At 42.7% G+C, this 24,257-nt stretch overlaps 1 protein-coding gene across 1 annotated transcript in view; it reads right to left on the bottom strand.

Moving 5' to 3' along the window:
- ADGRG4 (adhesion G protein-coupled receptor G4) overlaps positions 1-24,257 on the bottom strand; it is a gene marked incomplete at both ends in the record, with an annotated part of 142,562 nt that overhangs the window by 15,688 nt on the left and 102,617 nt on the right. The window contains 3 exon segments of the mRNA XM_081222984.1: positions 19,213-19,345; positions 19,690-19,933; positions 20,845-20,926. Coding sequence (XP_081079110.1) covers positions 19,213-19,345; positions 19,690-19,933; positions 20,845-20,926 — 459 coding nt within the window.

The raw sequence follows: 24,257 nt of genomic DNA on the forward strand, positions 1-24,257 counted from the left end.
GGTTTAGTCATGACATATTTATAATGAGTGATATTTCTTCCTATTTTCTGCACCCTGTTCTGTGCAGTCTAGTATTGATCATGAGAGAATGAAGGACTCTGCCTCTTCCCAGGTCTGTTTTGATTTGTTATCCTTCCGGACAAATGTCAAACAAATTGGGAGCTTTAATGGCTCCTTCATAAGCTAACCAAAGGAGAAAAATTCTTTCTTCTCTGAGTGTATTGTTTCTAGGGATGAGATTGGATTGAAAGCACATCCATACACATATAAAATTAACTGTTATAATAGCAATTAATTTTGCTTATACTAACAACTGGGTGTGAACATCCTCAAAGTGCAATGTAAGTCTTCAGTATCCAAATAATATACTGCATGATTTTAAAACTCTAGGAGTAGTCAATGCTTTCCAACGACACTAACAATATCACACTCTAGTGCAAGGGTTATTGCTTGTTTGCTGATCTGTCTCCCCCACTGGCTTGGGAGCTCTGTAAAGGCAGGGATCATGCATATTTTCATCTTTTTAGCTTCCTTCTCTAGGTTCTCATAATCTTTGTCATAGAATAGATGCTCAGTTGGTTGTCAAATGAATAAGTCCCCTCTCCCTGTTGTTATCTGCCACATTTAAAAAAGCAAGAGTAGAGACTTTATTGTGTACGTTTTGGGGTCAAAGTAATAGGCAGAGGGCAAGCAGGACTCCCCAGTCGTGCTTTACTGTCCCTATGAGCCCCCGACCAACCATGCCCTAAGTCATATGGTCTACAACTACTGGCACTCAAAAAGAATCAAGTGTAAGAACCCCAAAGAGTAAAAAAGCACTAACTTGGAAGCACTGTACTCTTGGCCCCCATACTAATTTGTACCTTGTTAATTTTAATTTAATAGTCTTTGCTGCTTGATTCATTTACCAACATGGATAACACAGGTCCAGACAACATCCAACAGAAAAGCTTAGAATTCAAATGAATTTGTTTATGGTTTAAACCTCTGTTCATTCGTTTAATGAAAATTAAATGCTTAAAATTCATTCGAGTACATGTTCCTAACTAGATTTATCACTTTTATCCATTTCTGTCTCTAAACCTCTTGCTACTCTATAAACCAGGAGTTGGCAAACTCTGACCCATGCATAGATCAGTCACTTATTTTTGCAAATAAAATTTTATGAGAACACAGACACACCCATTTGTTTATGTCTGGGGCTGCTTTCACAACAGAGTTGAGTAGCTATGGCAGAGACTGAGTGGCTCCCAAGCCTAAAGTACTTACTATTTGGCCCTTTACAGAGAAAACTTCACTGACTTCTGCTATTTCTGCATGATCATATGACAAAAGATCTAAAGGAGGGTACATTGCCTCAACAAATAACTAACATTTAACTGAACTCGAATGTGTGCCAGACCCTAGGAATTAAAAGACGATGAAGACCCTGAATAGTGTTTGTACAAGATACACTATCAGCACCAAGAAAAGTACATATTCCCATTCCAGGTGACAAGGTAAACAATGGTGCATTTGTGATCTAAATGTTACAGTGAAAAGCCACCAGACACAAGATGAGGATCTGAGGCAGGCTAATCTGCTCTGCCTTTCACAGAAGCAATTATATACTTTCTAGAAACGTGGAGAAATTCATTCCAGTGGAGAAATACCTACCTCAACCAAGCAATGTGCTAGGAAACAACTTGGATTGAAAGTAGGAAGACTCTTAGCTCTATAACTAATAAATAATAATAGTTAATACATAAAGCACTTAGTATATGCCAGGCATATATATTAACTTGTCTAACGCTCATAAAAACTCCATGAGTAAGGAGTTTTATTCATTATCCTCACTTCACACATGAGGAAATTGAGGTACAGAGAGGTAAAGTAACTTGCCCAAATCACACAGCTAGTAAGTGGGAGTAGGGATTTGAATCTATGTGGTTTGGCTTTGGAGTCTGAGCTCTTAACCATCCGTACTGTCTTTAACTGATTTGTGACTTTGGACACCTCGCTCAATCTCCCTGAACCTCATTCTCCTCATCTGTAAAATAAAAATGTTGGTCATAATCTCTCAAGTTTTTATAGCTATACTATTTCACAATTTGTGGGATTAATAGACATTTACAAGTACCTAACACTGTGAGAATTACAAAAGACAATATAAGACATGTATTATTCATTCATTCAACGAATAGTTAATGAGTGTCTACTGTGTACCAAACTGTGCTCCAGGCACTAGAGATAGAGCAGTGAATGAAACAGAAAAAAATCCCTGCTCTCGTAGTACTTGCATTCTATGCCATAATAATACGGAAAAACATTTGTAGAGCAATTGCAATGCACCTGACATTGTGCTATGTAATTTACGTGGGTCGTTGTCTCCTTTAGTCTTCGCAGTGGTCATGAGCCCTATGGTACAGATGAGAAAACTGAGACTTGGAGAGGTGAGGTACTTACCAAAGGTCACGGCAGAGCCCAGTTCTGTCTACTTGCAGAGTTCATGTGTTAACTCCTGTTGCACTATTTTCCTTATAAGGATTTTATAACCAATGAACTGGCTAACATACAGTTATAGTGAACTCACTTAAAAAGAATCTCTTGGTATTTTGATAGGTTTTTTTAAAGTGAAGCAAGTGTAATTGTAGGAATCTAATCTGCAAAGTCACATGAGAAACTCTGAGCTGACAAGCCAGAACATAAGGATTCCTTATCTGTATGGTGACCGCTGGGCCTCTTGAGAAGAATCACAAAAAGGATTTAGAGATTGAGTCTCCCATTGTAGGATTAAAATTCTGGGACAAAGTAGGAGGACAAAGAGTGCCCTAACCTCTGGCTGGGGAATGGGGGAAGGCCCCAGCATGATGGAAAATTCACTCTAAGGAAGAAGATAGAAAAAGAAGAGAAGGGCAACTTCCCTGGTGGCACAGTGGTTAAGAATCCGCCTGCCAATTCAGGGGACACAGGTTCGAGCCCTGGTCCGGGAAGATCCCACATGCTGCGGAGCAACTAAGCCCGTGAGCCACAACTACTGAGCCTGTGCTCTAGAGCCTGTGAGCTACAACTACTGAAGCTCATGAGCCACAACTACTGAAGCTCATGAGCCACAACTACTGAAGCCCGCGCGTCTAGAGCCCATGCTCTGCAACACGAGAAGCCACCGCAAAGAGAAGCACGCGCACTGCAGTGAAGAGTGGCCCCACTCACTGCAACCAGAGAAAAGCCCGCGTGCAGCAACGAAGATCCAATGCAGCCAATAAATAAATAAGTAAATAAATAAATTTTTAAAAAAGGAAGGACGAAGGGAAGGAAGGATGGAAGGGAGGGAGAGGGAGAGAGAGAGAATATACTTTTGTCTTTGGTCTTGACTTTGAAGTCATCAAAGAATGCATTTGGGACCCAGAATGGTCTCAATCAAATGCTCTCTAGCCCGGATCCTAGAAGAACTTGTGCCCCCACAAAGTGTACTGCCAAGCAGGGAATTGACTCTCGTAGTTTCAGTAGCAAAACTGTGCAAGGACTCAGAGCCAATTTTTGTGAATGTCCTAAAGTTTGGTGTGACCCTATGGAACAACGTTTGCAAAACCTGAATGGATTCAACCATTCTAAAGTCCACCCTCAGGAGATTTTATAAGGTCATTGGGTTTTTAGTACTTGTGTTTATATAGCTAAAGTCAAGTCAAAGGCTGTATAACTATCCAATGAATTTAGAATATTCCACTGCCTCAACCATTGTACAAATGTCTCAACAATTGATTGCTACACGGTGGATCCAATTGGCTGAGTAGGTGCTAGGATTTGGCTCTGTCAGTGGTGTGGGGAGTGGGGACACTCATTCAGGTTTGAAGCTAAGCTAGGATTCAGACACGTCTAAATTCTCCAGCTTCATTGAGCCCTCCAATCCATCACTCCATCACTTTCTCTCAAGTCCTTCCCCTTCTCCCATCCTTCCTTCCTTGTCCAGCTTAGGTTCCATGAGCCATTATTATAATCACTTCTTTGCAACTCCCTGGTTTCTCTTTCTCCCTCGCTCCTCTCTCTCTCCTCCCCCATAGTATTTACCTGGCAAAAGTCCAACTCTGATTGAACTCAGCATCAGAGCCACTAAATATTTCTGGAGATAATCACAGAACTGGGATGCCTGCCTTCACTTTCAATTCATGATCACAAGTATCAAATGGCACTTAATACCACCAGGCAATCCTGGTACATTTCCCTGGTAAATTCATTTTATCACTCTCCAAAATAATTGTGTCACGTCTCTCCTCTCTCCTCAAACCTGCTATACTCCTCATTCTCAGCAGATGACCTCACTTTATATTTCATTGAGATAATAGAAGCCCCCTTACAGGAATCCCCTCCTTACTTCAGTTATCAATCATACCCTTCCCCCAGCTATTCCTAGTCTTTCACTGAAGACTTCAGTACCTGAATTACCATCTTATCAGCCCAAACCGTTGATATTCTTGGTGACTTCAACATCTAAGTATAGGATCCATCCAACACTCTAGCTGCTCAGATCCATGACTCCCTTTCTCTCTTTGTGATCTTTTCCTCCAACCCACTTCAGCCACTTATTCCCATAGTCATTGTCCAAAAATGCACTATCTGCAAAATTTTGACTTCAAGCATTTCTCTGATTGCCACCTCCAACCCTTCCAGCTCACTTCTTCTAGTTCCCCTATGCCAACCATTATTTGACTCTTATCTAGACCTCCAATCCATTAACCCTACCACTTTTCCACCAACCAATTGAAACTCTCATGGAAGAGCTTGAATACACGGGATACTAATACACATGTCCTTTCTCATTAATTTTTTGTTATTCTTTTCTCAGCACTACCTGGTAAAGTACGTAGGTGAGAAAACAAATGTCAAGGAGAGATGAAGAAGAGAAGTGTCAAAAAAATAAAGATTCTAGGTAGAAGATGAAGGTAAGCTTTGCCCACTGGGATTTGCTGTTGAGTCAGCTGTCCTTAAATCTAACAGCCAACGACTTCTAAAGAAGATCTGAAGAGGCTTACTGTAAGAAAGAGAGAGACAAAGGCAGAGAGAGACAGAGACAGAGATAGAGAGACTGGGAGAGAACATATTCCCAGGTAAGCTAAAGGAAAGATAAGGAGGAAAAATCAGCAACTCCATCAGGAAAGGAGGGACAGGAATGGACTAGGAACTGAAGATAGAAAGTTACTGCACCTGAATGCTGAAATTGTTCTGGCCTCTCTGGCAATCAAGGAAATAATTCATTAAGCCCCAAGAGTAAGTCATCAACTCTGAGCTGTCTCTCCAGGAGCGAGGGTGGCTCTGTTTGAAACCCTCCCCACTCTCTTGGCCAGTGTCCTTCGTGAGTTGTGACCCACACTGGTAGGCTTGGCTGTAACCTTGAGAAGGGGGGAAGCTGAGGGGCCCACAAGGTTCTGAACACGTGGAATTGTTAGCTCTGGGCTCCTACCCACTGAACTGCCCAGCCATGGACTTTGACAAGTGATAGGTAAGAAACCTTCCTCCAAAGAACCATATTTTTCAAGTAAAGATTAACACTTAAAATATGAATATTTAGATTTATTTACCTTGACTTCCTTTCTAAAAGAAAACTCTTGAAGATTACAGTGATGGTTTATTTAACTCCTCAATTTGGAAAAGCTTTTCAGAACATAGGAAAATAATAACTAAAATGTTCTATTTGTTAATTAGCTTTTCCCATTGCCAACAGCTTAAACCTAGTCCCCTCCTCCCCAGAAGACAAGTTACAGCTAAGGCTTAAACATTCATCTCTCCTTCCTAATTGCTGTGTAGGAGTAATTCTGTGATTCTGGAAGGAAACTTCAGTGAATAAATGAACGACTCTCTCATTGCTATTTGGAAGTTATAAAAATTACAAGACATCATTCCATTATATTCTCTCATTTCCTTGTCATTGGAAAAGGTTCCAACCTTTCATCATATTAAAAAGCAATTATCAAAATGTTTTATTCCATAATAAGTTTGACTACTAGGAGGGAAAGTATTCAGAAATCAAAATAAGGGTGTTCTTTTTGGCATATAAACAGGTGAGTCAACCTTCCAAATCTGAAAAAAATGAAAGATTACCTTTAAAAGCAACTTTTTGGAATTTGGTGTCTTTGGTGTTTCTGTACAGACTAATTCCTGTGAAACCACTGTGATTGCATGAAAGATGTTATCTTCCTGCTGACTCTGCAAGCTGATGGACTTGAGTTGCAGTTCCTTCTAAATTTGGCACACAATGCATTCGCCAAAGTCGCTGGGCTTCTTAGAGAGAATCTGCAGAGCACACTCCTGTGGAGTCAGCTGGTCGACTAGTAGTACGTTCTGAAGCCGCCACATGCAGGTCACTGTGCTTCCGAGCAGGGGAGAATTACAAAGGGTTTTAAAGATATGCCACCTAACCCCTTCATAATAATCCTTAACATTTGTACAGAACCTTACAATTTACAAAGGGCTTTCCCCCAGGTTATCACTTTTGATCCTCACAATAACCAAGAGAAGCCGGTACAGCAGGTCTTAACAATCCTCATTTGATACATGATGAAACCAAGGCTCACAGGCTTTATGTGCCTTGCCTGACGTCATGAGGTGAGTAAAAAAGGAGCTGGGTCTGGAGCCCAAGTCCTGTGATGAAGAGTACAGTGCTCTTTTACATCCTGTTGTTTCTCACATATCAACAAATGCAGGGGCACCCATGAAAGCGACAGAACAAAATCAAATTGTATACAGAATCAGCAACCTGAGTGATCAGTCAGAGAGGAGCAAAAGATACAGGAGCGGGGTAGGCTGGGTGTCACTCATGGCCAAGGCTGCTAGACCATAGGGCAGCTTTGTGTGAATTAGAAAAAAGGTGCTCCCTTCCGATGGATGCAGTCCTGGAGGTGCACGGGGCTTACAGAGCCTTTGTGGGAAGTAGAAAAAAGGTGGGGGGAAGGTGCCCCTTCCTGCCAGCAGATGTGGCCTGTGCCAGGTTGCAGAGCCTGGTAAGCACAATTTAGCTTTCAACCCTCATTACCTTCCTCCGCTGGGTGCCGTGATGCTGGGCGTTTCTACAAAGCCATATGGGGTGGTCCTAACTTAAGTAACTAGCAGGCCTAAGAATAGGGAAAGCTGGCTAGAGTCTTCGCTACTCAAAGTCTGGTCCTTGGACCAGCAGCATGGGTTTCACCTGGGAGCTTATTAGACATGTAGAATCTCAGGCACCTCTTCCAGATCTCCTGACTGAGCATCTGCATTGTAATAAGATGTCTAACTGATTTGGGTGCACATTTAAGTTGAGAAGCACCGGGCTACAAACAGGTGGGCCAGGAACAGGATTTCTGGGTGTTGGAGACAGGCGAATCATTGCTTATTCATGGGCTGGCAAGCAGGTTGTCTGGCTGCAGAAGAGGTCTCGCAGAGTAAAGAAGAGCCCCCGCCCTTCAACAGATGGCATTCTGCTTGGAACTCAGTGTGGCAGGAAGTTGAACTCTTTTTGCGTTACTTCGTTCGGCGATGTTTGAGCCATCTCTGATGCATTAAGCTCTACACGTCTAAAGCTCATAATCCCTGTTCTCAAGGAGGTCACTGTCTTGAGATAAGAGAGAATATTCAATCCACTGCAACAGGCACCCCAGTGAAGGTGTAAACAAAGCGTTGGGGGAGCACCAAGGAGCAGCAAACCCCTCTGCCTGTGATATTTGAGTGCTGAGTTGAAGCACGAAGAATTGCTCACACTGAGAGGAGAATGGAGTCTCTCCAGGCAGAGATGTCTATCTCCTGCGCTGAACTGTGGACCTTTTGTGGGGGTCTGATTTACTTTTTTTTTAAATAAATTTATTTATTTTTTGGGGCTGTGTTGGGTCTTCGTTGCTGTGCGCGGGCCTTCTCTAGTTGCGGCGAGCGGGGGCTACTCTTCGTTGCGGTGCGTGGGCTTCTCATTGTGGTGGCTTCTGTTGCTGCGGAGCACGGGCTCTAGATGTGCGGGCGTCAATAGTTCCTGCACATGGGCTCAGTAGTTGTGGCTTGCGGGCTCTAGAGTGCAGGCTCAGTAGTTGTGGTGCATGGGTTTAGTTGCTCTGTGGCATGTGGGATCTTCCTGGACCAGGGCTTGAACCTGTGTCCCCTGCACTGGCAGGTGGATTCTTAACCACTGTGCCACCAGGGAAGTCCCCTGATTTACTTTATATCTTCCTCCCCTTCCCTTATTTCAGGGCCTAGCACAGTGGCCAGTGCACAACTGTTAATGAATGCTCGTTAACTGATGAACCAATAGGCAGACTGGATAAATAAGCGAATGGCTTTCGAAAGAGGAATCACATAGACTAACACGGGAGGTGGAGAGACCTTATAGTTGCTCAGGAATGACATGGTTAAGATCTGCATTTGGGCTATGGCTGGAGAAATGAAGGAAAGATCTAAGAAATACTGTACTATGCTAGGATTTCTTGTCTGAAACAAAAATGTAACAATGTGACAGAGATATTCTTAAAATACACCTTTGTTAAATGTGAATATTCCTTTACAATGAGCTGAGAGAACTGCAATCAGATCCATTCTCTCCAAATGGGTTGGGTGGAGGGCGCCGGGGAAAGGCCGCTACCAGGAATTAGGCCTACATTTTCCAGCTTACCGTGGGGTTCCATTTTGCTTTGGATGAGTGAATGGGCATTTTCCTTTTATAGATCTTCACTGCACAGAATAAGGTAGGAGTCCCCTGAATGATATCTGGTCATTAGTTGATCTTTTCTAATCTGCATAATACTTCCAGAGCGGGGCAGAGGGAGGGGAGTCACAGACCAGCCAGGGACCCAAAGGGCCCTGTTAATACAACAAAGCACATTGCAGCCCATCAGCCCCAGAGCTTCCTTACACTGAATACTCAGTAATGCAGCATAATGGGCTTGGAGCCTGCATATACTGTGGGTTGAACACAGATGGCATTTTCTACAATATAAGAAATACATTTGAGAAATATAAGTATGTTAGGCTCTGCTCCTTAGTGGAAGACATTATTGGACTTTCAGGGAAGGCTATGCAGTTCCATGTGGTTGAAGCCAGTAGAGTTGGTGGGGGAGGAGAGACTTCATGTAAAAGATGCAAAGACAGTGAATCAAGTTCGTGGTACCTGGAGAAGAAGAGGGAAGTAAGGACTCCAGAGGCATTTCAGAACTGGGGAACAAATTGAACATGGGTGGCCAGACATCGGAGAGACTTGAGAATGATGCCCAGATTTCTCATTTGGGCAGATGGGATTAAGTTAATGAGTTGGGGCGTGAACATGTTGACTTTGAGGTGTCTGGGAGTCGTTTAGATGTCCAATAAGAGTTGGAAATATAGGGCTGGAGTTCAGTAGAGAGGGTTAGGCTAGAGATACAGACATGAAATTTACAAGCATATTATTGCTAACAAAAGCCTTAGGAGTGAATTCTCTCTCCCAGGGAGAATACACAAAGCAAGAAGAGGAGAGGACTGAGGAGAGAACTTGGGGAAAAACCAACAAGAGCCAGGACAGAATGGTGTCAAGGAAGCTGAGCCAGGACAAAGTTTCAGCATGGAGGGGTGTCAATAGTTTGGAATGCTACAAGAGGTTGAAAAGGATAAGGGCTGAGAGGAAGTTATCAGATAAGTTAATTAGTAGGTCCTTGGTGATCTTTACCCAAGCAGTTTCAGTAGTAGGTTGCTGGGGAGGAAGAAGGACTGAAAAATGAGAAACTGGGGATTGTGAGGGGTTTGGTGCTGGAAGAAAGCAAAATAGGGTGCTGGCTTGTGGGGGAGACAGACTCTGGGGAAGGAATTTTAGTATGCCAGAGGTTTGGGCATTGTGAGCAGAGGACAGATTTGGGTCATCGAGGAGAAGGAATTGATGGAGGTAGATCTACCCCTGAGGAGGTGATGGAAGTGTGTTTCTTAGAAAGGAAGAACACCTTTTCTTGGAAACAGAAAGGAATTAACAAGCAAACAAACATGATAGAATGTGATGTTTTGGAGAACATCTTCACCATTAATAGAAATATTAGTGCCTGGAAAATTAACAAAGAGGAAAGATGCAATCAGGCTTGGCTGTGTAACAGAATAACTAATTCGAATCACTCATGCTAATAGCTCACCACTTACGCCTAATTAACATACGGCATGCTAACTATTGTGTGTACCACTATATATTCAATCCTTGTCAGCTTAACTTCGTTTTAAGTTTTATTTTATTTCACAGATAAACTCTCTTCAGGTGTGCTCAGACTTCACAACTTGTAGCTTATGTAATATCGTTTGTTCACCATCTTAAAAAGATTTTAGAAGGTGTATTGGCTTGGACAGGAGAAAATTCTCAGATGTCAGTTTACTTCTGTGACATTTAACTTGTCAATTAGGGGCTGAGAGAGGAAAAAAATAATGTATATACAGGAAGAAAGGAGGCCAACTTTACGGCCTTGTCACACTTAAGAGATATGCTCACTAATGGAGATGCTTGTCCCATTTTGGGAGAAGATTGTGGTTTTGAAAGAAGCTTTTTTCCTAGGCCTCTGGTAGTTACCTATAATTACTACATTCTAGGGAACACAGATGTGATGAAAACTCAGTTGATTTGTTCTTTGGAGGTCATCTTGTGAGATGTGGTTTGATGTGCACTACAGCAAAACTTATTCTGAGATTTTTTTGTTCCCTCATACAATGAGTCATCTGTTGGCCTAGGACACTAAAATCTGTATTATTTAAAAAGGAATATGCTTTTAATTCTATTTTAATGTTATAATGTTTAATGGATAATCACTATTAAAATAATAACTACCTTTTATTGACTGCCAACTTTGCCCATACATCTTTGTATTTCTATGCTAGGATAAAATGCTAGAAATTGGATTTCTGGGGATAATTACATGTACATTTAAGTTTGGGTGGATACTGCTAAAGTACCCTCCAAAAAGTTTTTCCCTTCTACTTTTCAGTTGAGAGACAGCATACATAAAGTGGATAAAATGCTCTATTTTAGGTGTGCAGCTGGATGAACTTTTATATGTGTGTATTCCTTTGTAACCAACATCTAGATCAAGATATACACCATTTCTACCACCCCAGAAATTTCTCTCTTGCACCTTCCCAGTATATACCCTTCCCTCAGGGATAACCACTATCCTGAGTTCTATAATCGTCAATTATTTTTGCCTGTTCATATAAATGAAATCATACTGTATATAGTCTTTTATGTCTGGTTTATTTGACTCAATCTATATTTTACACTTACCCATGTTGTTCTGTGTTTCCATAGTTCATTCCTTTTTCACTGTCATGTAGTATTACTCTGTATGAGCCTCCCACAACTTGTTTGCTCCCACTGCTGATGAGTATTTGGGTTGTTTCCATGTTTTGGGCTGTTATGAATACCAAGCGGCTATGAACATTTGTGTACAAGTCTTTTTGTGGACATATGTTTGCATTTTTCTAAGGCGTATACCTAGGAGCGGAATTGCTGGGTCATACAGTTGTTTAATGTTTTGTTAGAAACTACGAAACAGTTCTCCAAAGAGGCTGTATCTATTTGTCCTCCCACCAGTTGTATAAATTGAAACCTTCAGTATTAGTGTATGACAGTATCATACACAGTACTGTTATTGGACATTTGGTCTCCTGTCTCCCCAGTCAATTGTAGGAATTGTATCTGTCTTATTCAGCACCTCAAACATAGTGGATTCTCAATAAGTATTTGAGGAATTAGATTTATAATTAAGTGACTTCTGTATATTATGCCTGTGGGTCTCTACCACACAGGTTGAAGGGTGAACATATGTTACTACAGACAATTTGTTACCGGTGTGGATGTTTTATTACCCCAAGGACAGTCCCAGTTTCTTATGGGTAGCACTGTGGCTTATATATCACTGCCTCCTCTATGGTGTTTGGCATAGGGCTGGGCCCAGAGGAAGCACCTGTAATGACCAGCATGCTGTACTTGGTCAGATAAACAGCTTAAAAGAATGTCAGACCTCCCTGAAACCTTTACTTGCTCACATTTCTGGACTCAGTCAAAAGGAAGCAGTCACTAGCTGTATGGCCACTGGCCCCAGTGCTAGGAAATAGTCCCCCAACCTCAAGTCCACAAACCTATTTCTTTTTGGGGGGACATGTACAAGACTATTTATCGCAGCATTCTTTTGAAATAGCAAACATTTGGAAACCATCATTAGGAAACCTGTTTAAAAAGTTAGGGTAGGGGCTTCCCTGGTGGCGCAGTAGTTGGGAGTCCACCTGCCTATGCAGGGGACACGGGTTCGTGCCCCAGTCCAGGAAGATCCCACATGCCACGGAGCAGCTGGGCCCGTGAGCCATGGCCACTGAGCCTGTGCGTCCGGAGCCCGTGCTCCGCAACAGGAGAGGCCACAACAGTGAGAGGCCCGCGTACGGCAAAAAAAAAAAAAAAAAAAAAATGTTAGGGTATAGCCATACAATGGAATACCATGCAGTCTTAAAAGAAAAAACCCTTTATATTGTGACATATTGCTAAATGTAAAACAACAAGAACAGTATCAAAAAAGCCAAGGTACAGAGGAGTAGGTATATTACACAACCATTTTGAGGTTAATAAAGGATGGGAAGAAGGACTGGGAGAATATTTTTGGGGTGGAAAAAAAAAAGCTAGGGGACAATCCAGCTCACTGTCAGCCTTCACAAGTTGATTTTTTAGGTCCACCAACTGGGGAAGTCTGATCCACTATAAAGTATACCCCTCTGTCTCTACCCCTGAAAGGGCCAGTGTCTGAAGATTTGATGGAGGCTGTTACACTGGGTCTTTATTCTTCCCCTATAATTGCTCTCAAGTTTTCCATTCCTCTGGGAATTGGTGGGCTGAGGATTTATTTTTTAATCTTTTTTGCATGAACTAGGCCTTCATCAAAATTCACTGCAACCCAGATTCATTTCCATTTCTAGTCCCCTTGCTGCCCAAAACCAGCTAAGCACGATGGGTAAGCTGGCTAATATTTTGAAGGTGAAAACTATCTATCTATCTATCTATCTATCTAACTATCTAACCATCTATCTAGTACATCCCCTGATTTGAGTGCCTTCCCCCTATTAATGTAGCACATCCTTCAGGCTTGCCTCCCCTCCTGTGTAAGTGATAGGAGGTGTGAGCAAAAACCTTCCACCTGTTTCTATGACGAATACTAGGTTCACATAAATAAATCTTGAAAATTTGGGAATTTGCCAGTCCCAACTTTTTGTTCAATTTACATACTCATTTGCATAAGATTGCATATGTTAAAGAAACATCTGTAGCTTTCTCATGTATTTAGATGAGATGAATTTTTTTTTCAATATTTGAAGTTACCACTTACTATTGATTTCTTTTGGGGCTTTTCTTAATACTCACACCGGAGTCCTCCAATGCAGGGCCCTGAATGCCATATGCCTCCCCCTTTTCTATGAATCTCACTTTGTGAGTATCGTGCCAAGGGTATGGTAAGATGGGGAATGTACGCAGATTTCCTTCTCCCACAACTGAGCCCTCCCTATTCAGAGCTGAAGGGTCCTAGAAGTCGGGATCAAGATATATTTTCAGATATTTGGGGGAACTCTTAGAAAGCTGTATGGTGAAGCACCTTCACAAAAGAATGTAATCAGTTGTGAACTCCTCTGGTGAGAGATGACAACAACATAGGCAAATAATTATGCTCATTTTCATATACTGATTTTCTTTAGAGTGAGGTCAACTTATGTATCCAAGATCTCTAAAACTCACCTTTTCTAACAGCACTCTTCTCTATAATTCTGGCATGCTTATCTTGAACTCTTCAACTCCCTCAACATCCTGATATACCTTAGCCTTTAAAAAATAAGTGAATGCATGATGAGGCGTGAGACGTGGGGGAGAGACTTTCTCTTCTAAGCACTATTGTACACTTATTGAATAAGTATATTACCGAATTAGCCATTGATTCAACCAAAACACATTCAGTCCTATATTGTATGTAGTGGGCAAATGTGGATTTTTCTCTAACCTACTCATCCATTCCTAACAGCAGCCTAATTTCTTTTTGCAGAATGATTTCTCCCCCATTCTGGGTATTCTTGGTGGGGCGGTAAACCCAAGCTCTTGTCCTGTTACTGTGAAAACAAAAGGGCTCCCTGAAGAACTCCCTTCTGCCACATCCCTCCTCTCACTACCTGGTACAGCACAAAAGTTAAGCTCAGCCTATCAGGAGCAGTCTCATGAGACTCTGAATCTTTTTTTTTTTCAGTACGCGGGTCTCTCACTGCTGTGGCCTCTCCCGTTGCGGAGCACAGGCTCCGGACGCGCAGGCTCAGCGGCCATGGCTCGCGGGCCCAACTGCTCTGCAGCATGTGGGATCTTCCCAGACCGGGGCACGAACCCATAAAACCTGCATCGGCAAGCGGACTCTCAACCACTGCGCCACCAGGGAAGCCCGAGACTCTGAATCTTAAAGCAGTAACATAAGACTAGAAGAAATTAGTTTATTCTTCCCAGCAGTGGTGCTCTACCAAGAAGATTCCCTGCTAGGAGACAATCCGCTATGGTTCCTGATTTGTAGACCTCTGTCCTTTTTCAAGCCCTGTTCTTTAACCTCCCCATAAATTATTTAAGTTCCCCAAACCCTTTCAACCAAGTCCCTTCTCCTTGGGTAACCAGAACTGGCAGTCAAGACTGTCAGTCAGAGACATTTGGCTTCTGTTGCCGGCAACCAAAGAACCTTGACTGAAATACTGTGTTAGACGCTGAGAGTACAGCGGTCAACAAGACAGACAAGGTTCCTACCTTCATGAAGCTTACATATTAGTGGAGAACATAGGTTTACTCACCACTGAGATAAGAGACTCCAGATTAGGAAAAAGCAGCTGTTGCTTTCATACACTCATGTATTTTAGACCATTCATTCATGCATGCATGCAACAAATATTTATGGAGTGCTTAGGATTCACCACACATTATAAGTATGAATCTAATTCATTTCATTTGTTTTGTGTAATCAACAGAGGTATAACTAGATCCTTCCTCCATTACTCCAAATCCTTTGTGTTCCCTAAATGCTTGAAGTTCAGGATGAGAAACACACCAATTCACCATAGGCCTGAATGTTGAGGATACAAACTTTACCTTCTCTTACTTATGCTTCCACCCCGCAAACTTCCCATATCCCTGGGGGTAGGCAGGGGGTGGGTAAGGGTCATCCCAGATGACTTGCCCTGGAGAGAGTTTAGTGCTCTTCAGTGTTTGCCAGTTTGCCCACAGGGTACCCAGAGCACAGTAGAGAATGAAAAGCCAGAGCCTGTGCCCTGAAGCTCCAAGGAGCTTTGTAATTATTTTTTTCTCTTTTTAAAAAAATTTCTATTGAGGTATAGTTGATGTAGGACTTTGTTAGTTTCAGATGTACAACAGAGCGATCCAACAAATACATGATGAAATGATTACTGTGACAAGTCCAGTAACTATCTGTCCCCATACAACATTATTACAGTATTATTGAGTATATTCCTTATACTGTATATTACATTGCTGTGACTTATTTATTCTATAACTGTAAGTTTGTCCCTCTTAATTCCCTTCACCTATTTCATCCCCCCCCCACCAGGTCTGGTGACCATCAGTTTGTTCTCTGTATCTATGTCTGTTTCTATTTTTTTTCTTTGTTTGTTTGTTTAGATTCCACATATAAGTGATATCATACAGCACTTGTCCTTCTCCGTCTGACTTATTTGACTAAACATAATACCCTCTAGGTCCATCCACATTGCTGCAAATAGCAAAATTTCATTCTTTTTTATGCCTGAGTAGTAGTCCATTATATATATATATATATATATATATATATATATATATACATATATACATACCACATTTTCTTTATCCATTCACCTGTTGATGGACACTTAGGTTGCTTCCATAGTGGGTGGGAGTTAGAAAGGAAAAGGGGTTAAGTCATACTATGCTTCACTGTGCTGGAAAATGTATAACCCTCATCTCATTTAAGCCTCACTTCAACTCTATGATGAATGTACTGTTATTATTACTTCCCCAAGCCTCACATTTAGGATTCTCTGTCACATCTCTGCTAAGAGCTGGGATTTCAACTCAGCTCTGCTCTCTCCACAGCCCACTGCATCATACATATTCATGAGAGTAATGGGGGACTAAATTTGTGGTATGGAAACCCAAGAATTTATCTCTCTTTCTCATTGGAAGGCTCCAATTGTCTTTATTTATTTGTTTTCATTTATTTATCTTTTTAAATGACAGCTGACCTTTTTTAAAAAGTTAATTATTAATTAATTATTTTTGGCTGCATTGGGTCTTCATTGCTGCGCACGGGCTTTCTCTAGTTGCGGCGAGCAGTGGCTTCTCTTGTTGTGGAGCATGGGCTCTAGGCACGCAGGCTTCAGTATTTGTGGCTCCTGGGCTTAGTTGCTCCACAGCATGTGCGATCTTCGCGTACCAGGGATCGAACCCGTGTCCCCTGCATTGGCAGGCAGATTCCCAACCACTGCACCACCAGGGAAGTTCTTGTTTTCATTTATTTCTTGAAGAGATAGTACACTCTGTCAGTACAAGATTCAAAAGTAAGCCTCCCTTCCTCCCTTGTTCCCAGATACCCAACTCCCCTTCCTGAAGACCACCACTGATACTAGTGGCTTGTGTATCCTTCCAGAATGTTCATCTCTTTACTTGTTTCTACTTAAGGACAAATGTGAGCAGTCTGCCTTGGCTGGGAAGCCTTGGTGACAGCATGTGGGATGGGATTAAGAAGGCCACCCATCATGCTTAGCCACAGAGTGTAAGGCAGGCAAAGTTCATCCTCAGGGTCACTCCGTTGCCTTTGGATGAGTCTTCTCTCTTCCATCCCCTACTGTTCTGCTCACCCTCACCTTTGCTCCCTAGGAGAAACCACCAGCTTCAGACAGCTCCTGTTCTCTTCCCTTCCTCAGAACCCTGCCTCCTGTGCCCTCAGGGGCTGTCTTGGTTGAGAAGTTCATCCCCACTAAGGAACTGATGGGTGTCTGTGGATTGATGAGCCACTGTTTTCACAAAACATGTTGACATTTTAACAAGGGGCTTCAATCAAAAGAGTAACTTTAGTAAAGGGGATTTCAGGTGCTTTGTCATGACAAGCCAACAGGATAGCATCTTTTTTCCCCAAAAGGTATGACCTTGTGACTTTTCTTATCTACTACCTGCGTGGGTGTCAGGCCAACTGGGCACCTGGAAACTTCTGCCGCCTGAAATTGTTTGGCTCCCAGCACTGTAAGGACCCTGATCACGATCTTTTTTTTTTTCTTTCAGGATGTAGACACAAGAGTTTTCAAAACAAAATCTCCAACGCTGTAGACAGCTCTCCCCTAACATATCATAACTATAGGCTCGTATCTTCTCTACAATAAAAGTAAGAAACAACTATTACAATGAATAGGAGACTTATTCTGGCTTTAATATTCACTAAATGCTACCGCATCTGCCCCTTCCAAATAATATTTAGAATACAACGTTGGAGCAGATGCTTTCACAAAATCAACATTTTCCCCAATCTGGGGGTAGGGGAAGGTGGGTATCTTTGCTGGGATTTATTGAAGAAATCTTTGTTTGTGAATGGAATTCATTTTGATTTCCACAGGTAATATTCTTCTCACACAATTAGGCACAGCTTCACAACTCAAAGGAGAGAAACAGTTGAGACCTTCATCAAAGTGGTCTGCATTAAAGAAAAAAAGCATTTTCAGCTGTGGCATTAGGGACTTTGCACATAGTAGAATCATAAGACATGTTTATCAAATGAAGGAATAAATAGAAGAATTAGAAAGGAAGTAAAAGTTGTGGTGCTTTCCTCGGATAGTTTAATCTAAATTTGGGGTGAATTAATTCATCCTGACAGTACTGTTAAGCAATTACAAGTGCATCTGTTCTTCCTGCCTTGTGAATAATAAGCTATGTTATTCACAGTAACCTTAACCTAGGGGAGGCTAGTCATGGACACACCTTGGAGACCTTCAGGAAGAGACAACATAAAATGATAACACACCTATCTGTATCCCCTATGAATTTGATATTCTTGCTCTGAAGGTTCAGCTGTTTCTCAAGTTTGAGAGTGCCTAGTGGTACAGAGGGCGCACGTTTTCACTCGGTGTTAAAGGAATCGAGTTTCTGGCTGCCATATGTCTGATGGCAGCATCCAGCTTGCAGTCGTAGAACCTGTGGCCCAAGAGGCTGTACTACCTGCCCCACTGGCTGAGTTACTGTCATAACTGATGAGCATCTCAGTGCTGGCTGCAGGCCCCTGGGCTCTCCAGGTCTATAGCTAGGTCCAACGACATTAAAATCCGGGACATGGTATTTACTACTGCTCCTTCAAAGAAAAGTATGTCCATTTGGGCTGTATATTTGCTGATGAAACAATATCCCTCAAGGACAGCAGGGGAGCCAAGCCTAACTCACCTTCCTGCAAATATTCCCCAATCAAACCCAACTATTATCCACTAAAAACCTTCCACAGTTCGTGCCTCTCTATGCCATGGCTCCCCAGTGGCTCCACATGGGCACCAACGTATCTGCAAGTTAGCTGGCCAGAATTTGATGGATGCTTGTGGCTGCAGAAAGATTTTCTTCGCATGCACCGACTTTCCCATGTAGAAATGGAGGTGGAGACTCCAACACTAGTCAATGAGCTTAAACTGGAAAATGGTGTGGCCTCACACAGTCCTGAAGCTGGTAGGCCCTTTGGAGATGAGCCATCTTGCCTCCCACACCCCACCATGTTGAAGGTAGAGGGAATGTAGTTCCGAGTAGGGAAGTGATGTGCCCAAGGTCATGGAGTTAGTGACTTGAGCCAAAGTCTTCTGACTCTAAGTTTGGTGCCTTTTTTTTTTAACCCACCATACTGCTTCCAGATTGCCTACAGCCCTTGTAAATAGAACTGCTGATGGAGCCAATAGAAAGAAAACTACAGGGGGATGAGGCCATTCTACCACCAGCACTGAGATGGAGAGAATGACTACAGCTAGGCCACCAGAGGTGTTCTGTGTGTGAACCGGAGTCTACTTTGGTCTTTAAGAAAGGCAACCAAAGACCACTGCACTATGGTCCATCTGGAAGCACAGAACACGGAGTCATCATAACATCACCTTGAAGTTCTTAAGTTTTTGCTCTAGTATGCCTTTCTGCTTACTTTAGGCCTTTATACCAATCCTTTCCCTACACTTTCCCTCCTAACACCCATCTCCACCTCACATCTGTCTCTGTACCTAGAAGCTTGGCTTTCTGTGGAAGAAGGTGAGCATCTAAGAGCAATGTGCAGCTCAGCTGGTATTCTCGGTGGGGTGTGATGAGCACTAGCTTTGGAGCCAGGAGACCTGAGTTCTGGCCCCAATTCTGCTGCTGATGGAGAATGTCCATAAGGCATTCTCCTTTTCCTGCTTAAGGTTCCTCATCTGTAAAATGAGGGGATTGCACTAGACAATGTATGAGGTGCCTTTGGATTTTAACAGTTTGTGACGATTGTTTGCAATTACCCATGAATTTTTTTTTCTTTACCTCCAGTCTCTTCTCTCCTCCATGAATCTAATAACCCACTGACTTGTACATACTAAGTTCACTAGGTGCTTCTATGCACACTTTCTCAGTCCAGAGTGAGCCCAGGTGTACACATGCACATGTGCATTTTGTTTTGAGGAGGAATCATTTCCCAAGACCACATCTGTGGCCTCACACTAATTCAATACCTCTGGAATATAAGTATAGACAGTGTAGCCTTTTCTCTCACCATTTGGGGAGCTTGTTTCTGAAGGAGTGCCTTGGGCGGAGCCTAAAGATTTGAAAATGGAACTAGTTGCAGTTGACTTGAGGGATGGTGTCAACAAGTTGTACGCAAAGGTTTTCTTCAGTCTTTCCTGTTTCTGCCCAACATTGAGCCCACACCAGCTGCTGCCATCTGAAATGACACCCCAAACAGTTAAAAACAGAAAACTCATCACATTCCGCACTTCAAATGGGTAAATTATACCTTAAGAATCCTGTTAAAAATATAAAGCCCAATGTACAGTCTGTTCGCTCTGGGTACCTCAAGGAGGCAGCTTTTCTATGAAGTTGTGAGAAGTAAGTTTGAACTATAATGTGTGGTACAGGCAGAGCCAATTCACTTACCAAGGAAGACCACTTTCGCTAGATCCCAGCACAGGGACCAGCAGGTTACTGACATGCCCAGCAAAAAGGAACTGGATCTCTGTGCTACTTATAGCATCTTCTAGTTCAAGCATCGCCTTCCCTAAAGGCAATAAACTGAGTTTTGCATTGAGACTTAGCGAAGCTACCTAAATTGGATGGAAGAGGCTTTTGATGCATAGAAAACCAGTTTGCCTGAACTGGAGATATTCTCAGAGGCAACACCAGAGTCCACTATACCTCCCACTGTGCAGGAAGGGCCACTGGTCCATCTGGGCTGCCCACCAGCCAGGCATCTTAGGGATGCTGACAAGCTCTCTCCTCCACCATGACTTCTTGCTTCCCACATCTGCTCAGTCAACTGTTGGCTACAGGTCAGAAAGGCCCTGTGACCCAGTGCCTGGAACACCGTAGGCACTCAATCAATGTTCTTTTAATTGAATTGAGACTTAAGTGACAGCAAGGACAAGCAGTCCAAGGAATTTGGGCCAAAAGCGAAGTTTCACTATGTTAAAATATGGCTGAAGTCACATCCTTCACCTGACTTCATTCATCTCCGCACAAAAGCACAAATCTTTTTCCTGACATGGAAACAGCCTCCATTTGATGCTGATGGTGTATGAACTCAAGTCAGGAGACAAGTAAATCTCATCAGTTTGGAAAACCTGTAAATTCAATACCTTACCCCAAATGGCGTCTTACAAGTATCCAGTCACAACCACCTGCAACAGAAAAGCAGCTGCCACCACTCCTGCGCATGCTCCTTCATCACCCAGTGGAACACAAAAATGAGGAACCCTAGCCAGGAGAAGAAGGTCAGTCTTTTTCAGCTTCTTTCACTCGCTGTCACCAATGCCTAGACTCAAGCCTACTCTTGTCACCATCAATACTCCTTCTAAGGAACCCCAAGGCCATTACTAGCTTTCTGAGGTCACCTTTCTAGCCTCCCTCTCAATGGCAGTGCTAGAAAGAAGGTCTGTATCAAGGTTTCATGTCAACCGCAGTTTTCCTCCTGGGCTGCTGTCTGTCCTAGAGCTTGAGAGATAAGGTCTGCAATGGGAACCAGCCTCTGAGATGGCTCTCAGTGATGCCCACATCCTGCCATTCACATCCTTATGTTGTCTCCTCCCATGTTGTATCAGTAGAATATGGCAGAAATGATGGCATGTCCCTTCTAAGATTAGGTTATAAAAGACGTTGTTCTCTCTCTTTCTCTCTCTCTCTCTCTCTCTCTCTCTCTCTCTCTCTCCAATCCACCCCTAGGAAAGGATGACCCAGATAAGATTCAAAGCTGATTAGAAGCTACAATGGCAATTGTATTACAATATACAATGTATCAAATCAACACGTTGTATACCTTAAATTTATACAATGTTATATGTCAAATATATTTCAAATTTTAAAAAAGAGACATTAAAACTAGTGGTTAGCAGTGGGGAGAGGAATGGGTAAGGGACTAAGAGGTACAAAGTACTATCTGTAAAATAAATAAGCTATAAGTATATATTGTGCAACATAGGGAATAGAGCCAATATTTTATAATAACTCTAAATGGAGTGTAACCTTTAAGAATTGTGAATCACTATACTGTACACCTGTAACATACAATATTGTACAGCAAGTATAGTTCAATTTGAAAAAAGAAAGAAAAGAAAAGGGACGTTAAATGCTCTGCTTTATGGAGTGGGGAGCTCTCTGTCTCTAGGAAGTTTCAAGTGGTGGCTTGTGACTTCCTGTCACTTGATGGGAAGTTGGATTGTGAAGACCTGGCTTTCCTGGCCCCAGCACTGAGACTCTCTGAATCTCTCCCTCCAGGTTGGAGGCAGCAATCTGGAAGCTAAACGGTGACAAGTGACAAGTCCCACTACCTCCCCTGAGGGCTTTATCTCCATTTGTAACCAATGAACAGTGGTGAAGAAGCTAGCAGACTTCACTCTTTTTCTGAGCAGCAGCTACCTAGAAGGTGGTCCGGCAGCCTGATGAGAGCAAATCCCAGTCTCCAAGCAGGTAAAACTCCTGCAGCTTCAGCAGAAACAAGGGGCCACAGTGACAACCAGTCCCTCTTACTGTTCTGATTTCCTGCATGGAGTTCAGCTAGTTCTCAGACTTAAAGGTTATTCTGTGAATTCCAATGAGCTGCCTGCCAGCTCGCCCTTTCTTCCTGACAGCCTTCCTTTTTCTTTCCAATAACAGATTGATCTGCTTACTCACTAGCACATAGGCAGGAGGGAAGATGTCAGGTTTTTGTCACCTGCGTTTTTGTTTGTGCATCCCTCCTTCAGGAATGGCTCATCAAGAGCATCATTTTTTCACACTTGACCACAGGGCAACCCCCTTCAGCCAGAATTATTCACTTGTTTCATTGCATTCTTGTTTTGAATATTTGGGACGTGTGTGTGTGTGTGTGTGTGTGTGTGTGTGTGTGTGTGTGTGTCTATGGAACTCGAGTTTGAAACTCAGAGCTCTGAAAACACCCCCTTCTGCAAGATGGCACATTCTACCTTGTAGGCGGGACTAGGAACTAGCAAGGCTTGGTGATTGATTGACATAAAGCGCATCTGACAGACAGAGATAGCTTGGCTCAGTTGACGTTGGATCTGGGCTTTGGTTTTCGTTCTCAGGAGATCTCCCATTGGATTCTGCATCTACCCATCCAGGCTTCCCGCTTAGACACCACTCTCTCCTTCTACCACAGGAATGGAGCACATGCTGTTTTTGCAAAACACCCCTCCCCCGCTTTAAGCTCTAAACTTCTTTCCTTTCTGGTTCTTTTGTCAGCTATTCCTTTAACCCCTCTTTCCATAAGGTTGAGAGTGTTTCTCCTCAGAACTCGTGTGCCCAAGAGTAGCCTGGAGTTACTGCTTAGGAAGAAATCCACACAGGCACCTAGTTCACAAATCTACCTCTGTCCACATTCTAGAGCAAGGGAGCTTCGTTCTCAAAGCATCATGCTACTGAGACCAGGCTATCACAGTGGAGGCCAGGTAAAGTCAAGAGATAAAGTGTAGAACCATCACCAGGTCCTCAGTTGACGATCTAAGATACAACCAAGCACTGGTAGCCTCAAAGGAAACCACGTGACACTAGTGTGGAGAGCTCCTAAAAATTCTGTCCCTAGTGTCAGAAGGAATAAAGATGGCACATGGACGAAGAACAACATATTTTGTGTCTCTTTATATTCCAAACAGAATTGGCTATGTAAGGTTGGTGGAATCCAGTGGGACAAAAGTTCCAATTGATACACTGCATTGCTCTAAAATGAGATGGTTTCTTGAATCACAGGACTTGCCGTCCAAGAGTATACTTTATTTTGGATTTTTCCCCTATGCCCTGCAGCACCTTGCCAATACCTGGCCTGTATTAACTGCAGAGCAACTCATATTTCCCAAGGTTCCTCAGGGGTTAACAACCACAATAACAAAGGATTCTGAGGTTTTTAAAATGTTAAATTTAAAACAAATTTTTAAAGTTATTTTCCCCCAGCAGAATTTCTCAGAGCTTGTACCATGCTAGTGAACATTATGTCATTTCAAGAATGGGGAGGGGTAGTTTTCTGCATTTCCCAAATTTCTTTGACCATAGAACTCTTTCTTGCTGAAGCACCCTATGGGACCACCAGTTCCCTGTACTCTGGTAAAAGGGTTTATTGAATGAATAAGTAGTTAAGAGCAATAAGGGAGACCTTAACTCAATGGACTGCCCAAGTCGACTCACAGCCTGCCCCAGTACCCCAAATGAGCTTGGCCAAACTTGAGGATAAGAGCAAGGGGTGGACTTTGAGACCCCCAGGAAATCATTCTGCATGCCTCTTCCTGCCAAGATGTTCAAATAAGCAACATCAGATTATAATGAACAGCAGCAATTACTCAGAGGTGTATTAACCAGAGCCCTACCTTTTACTTCTCATGCCATCTTTGGTCTACCATTTAATAACTTCATTAATCATTTGTTCCTTTCACCAGAAAACAGACAGGAGACTAAAGAGCTATAGAGTCATTAGTTTAGGGTCATCTAATTCAACCAGCTGTGGTGACTTTTTCAAGACTGATTTGTAGCAAAACCAAGACCAGAACCTTGGCTTCTTGCCATGGCCCACTGCTCTTTGCTCTCCATGTTCAATCCTCTATGG

This window comes from Mesoplodon bidens (genome assembly GCF_964165515.1).
Source record: "Mesoplodon bidens genome assembly, chromosome: X".
NCBI classification, from domain to species: domain Eukaryota; kingdom Metazoa; phylum Chordata; class Mammalia; order Artiodactyla; family Ziphiidae; genus Mesoplodon; species Mesoplodon bidens.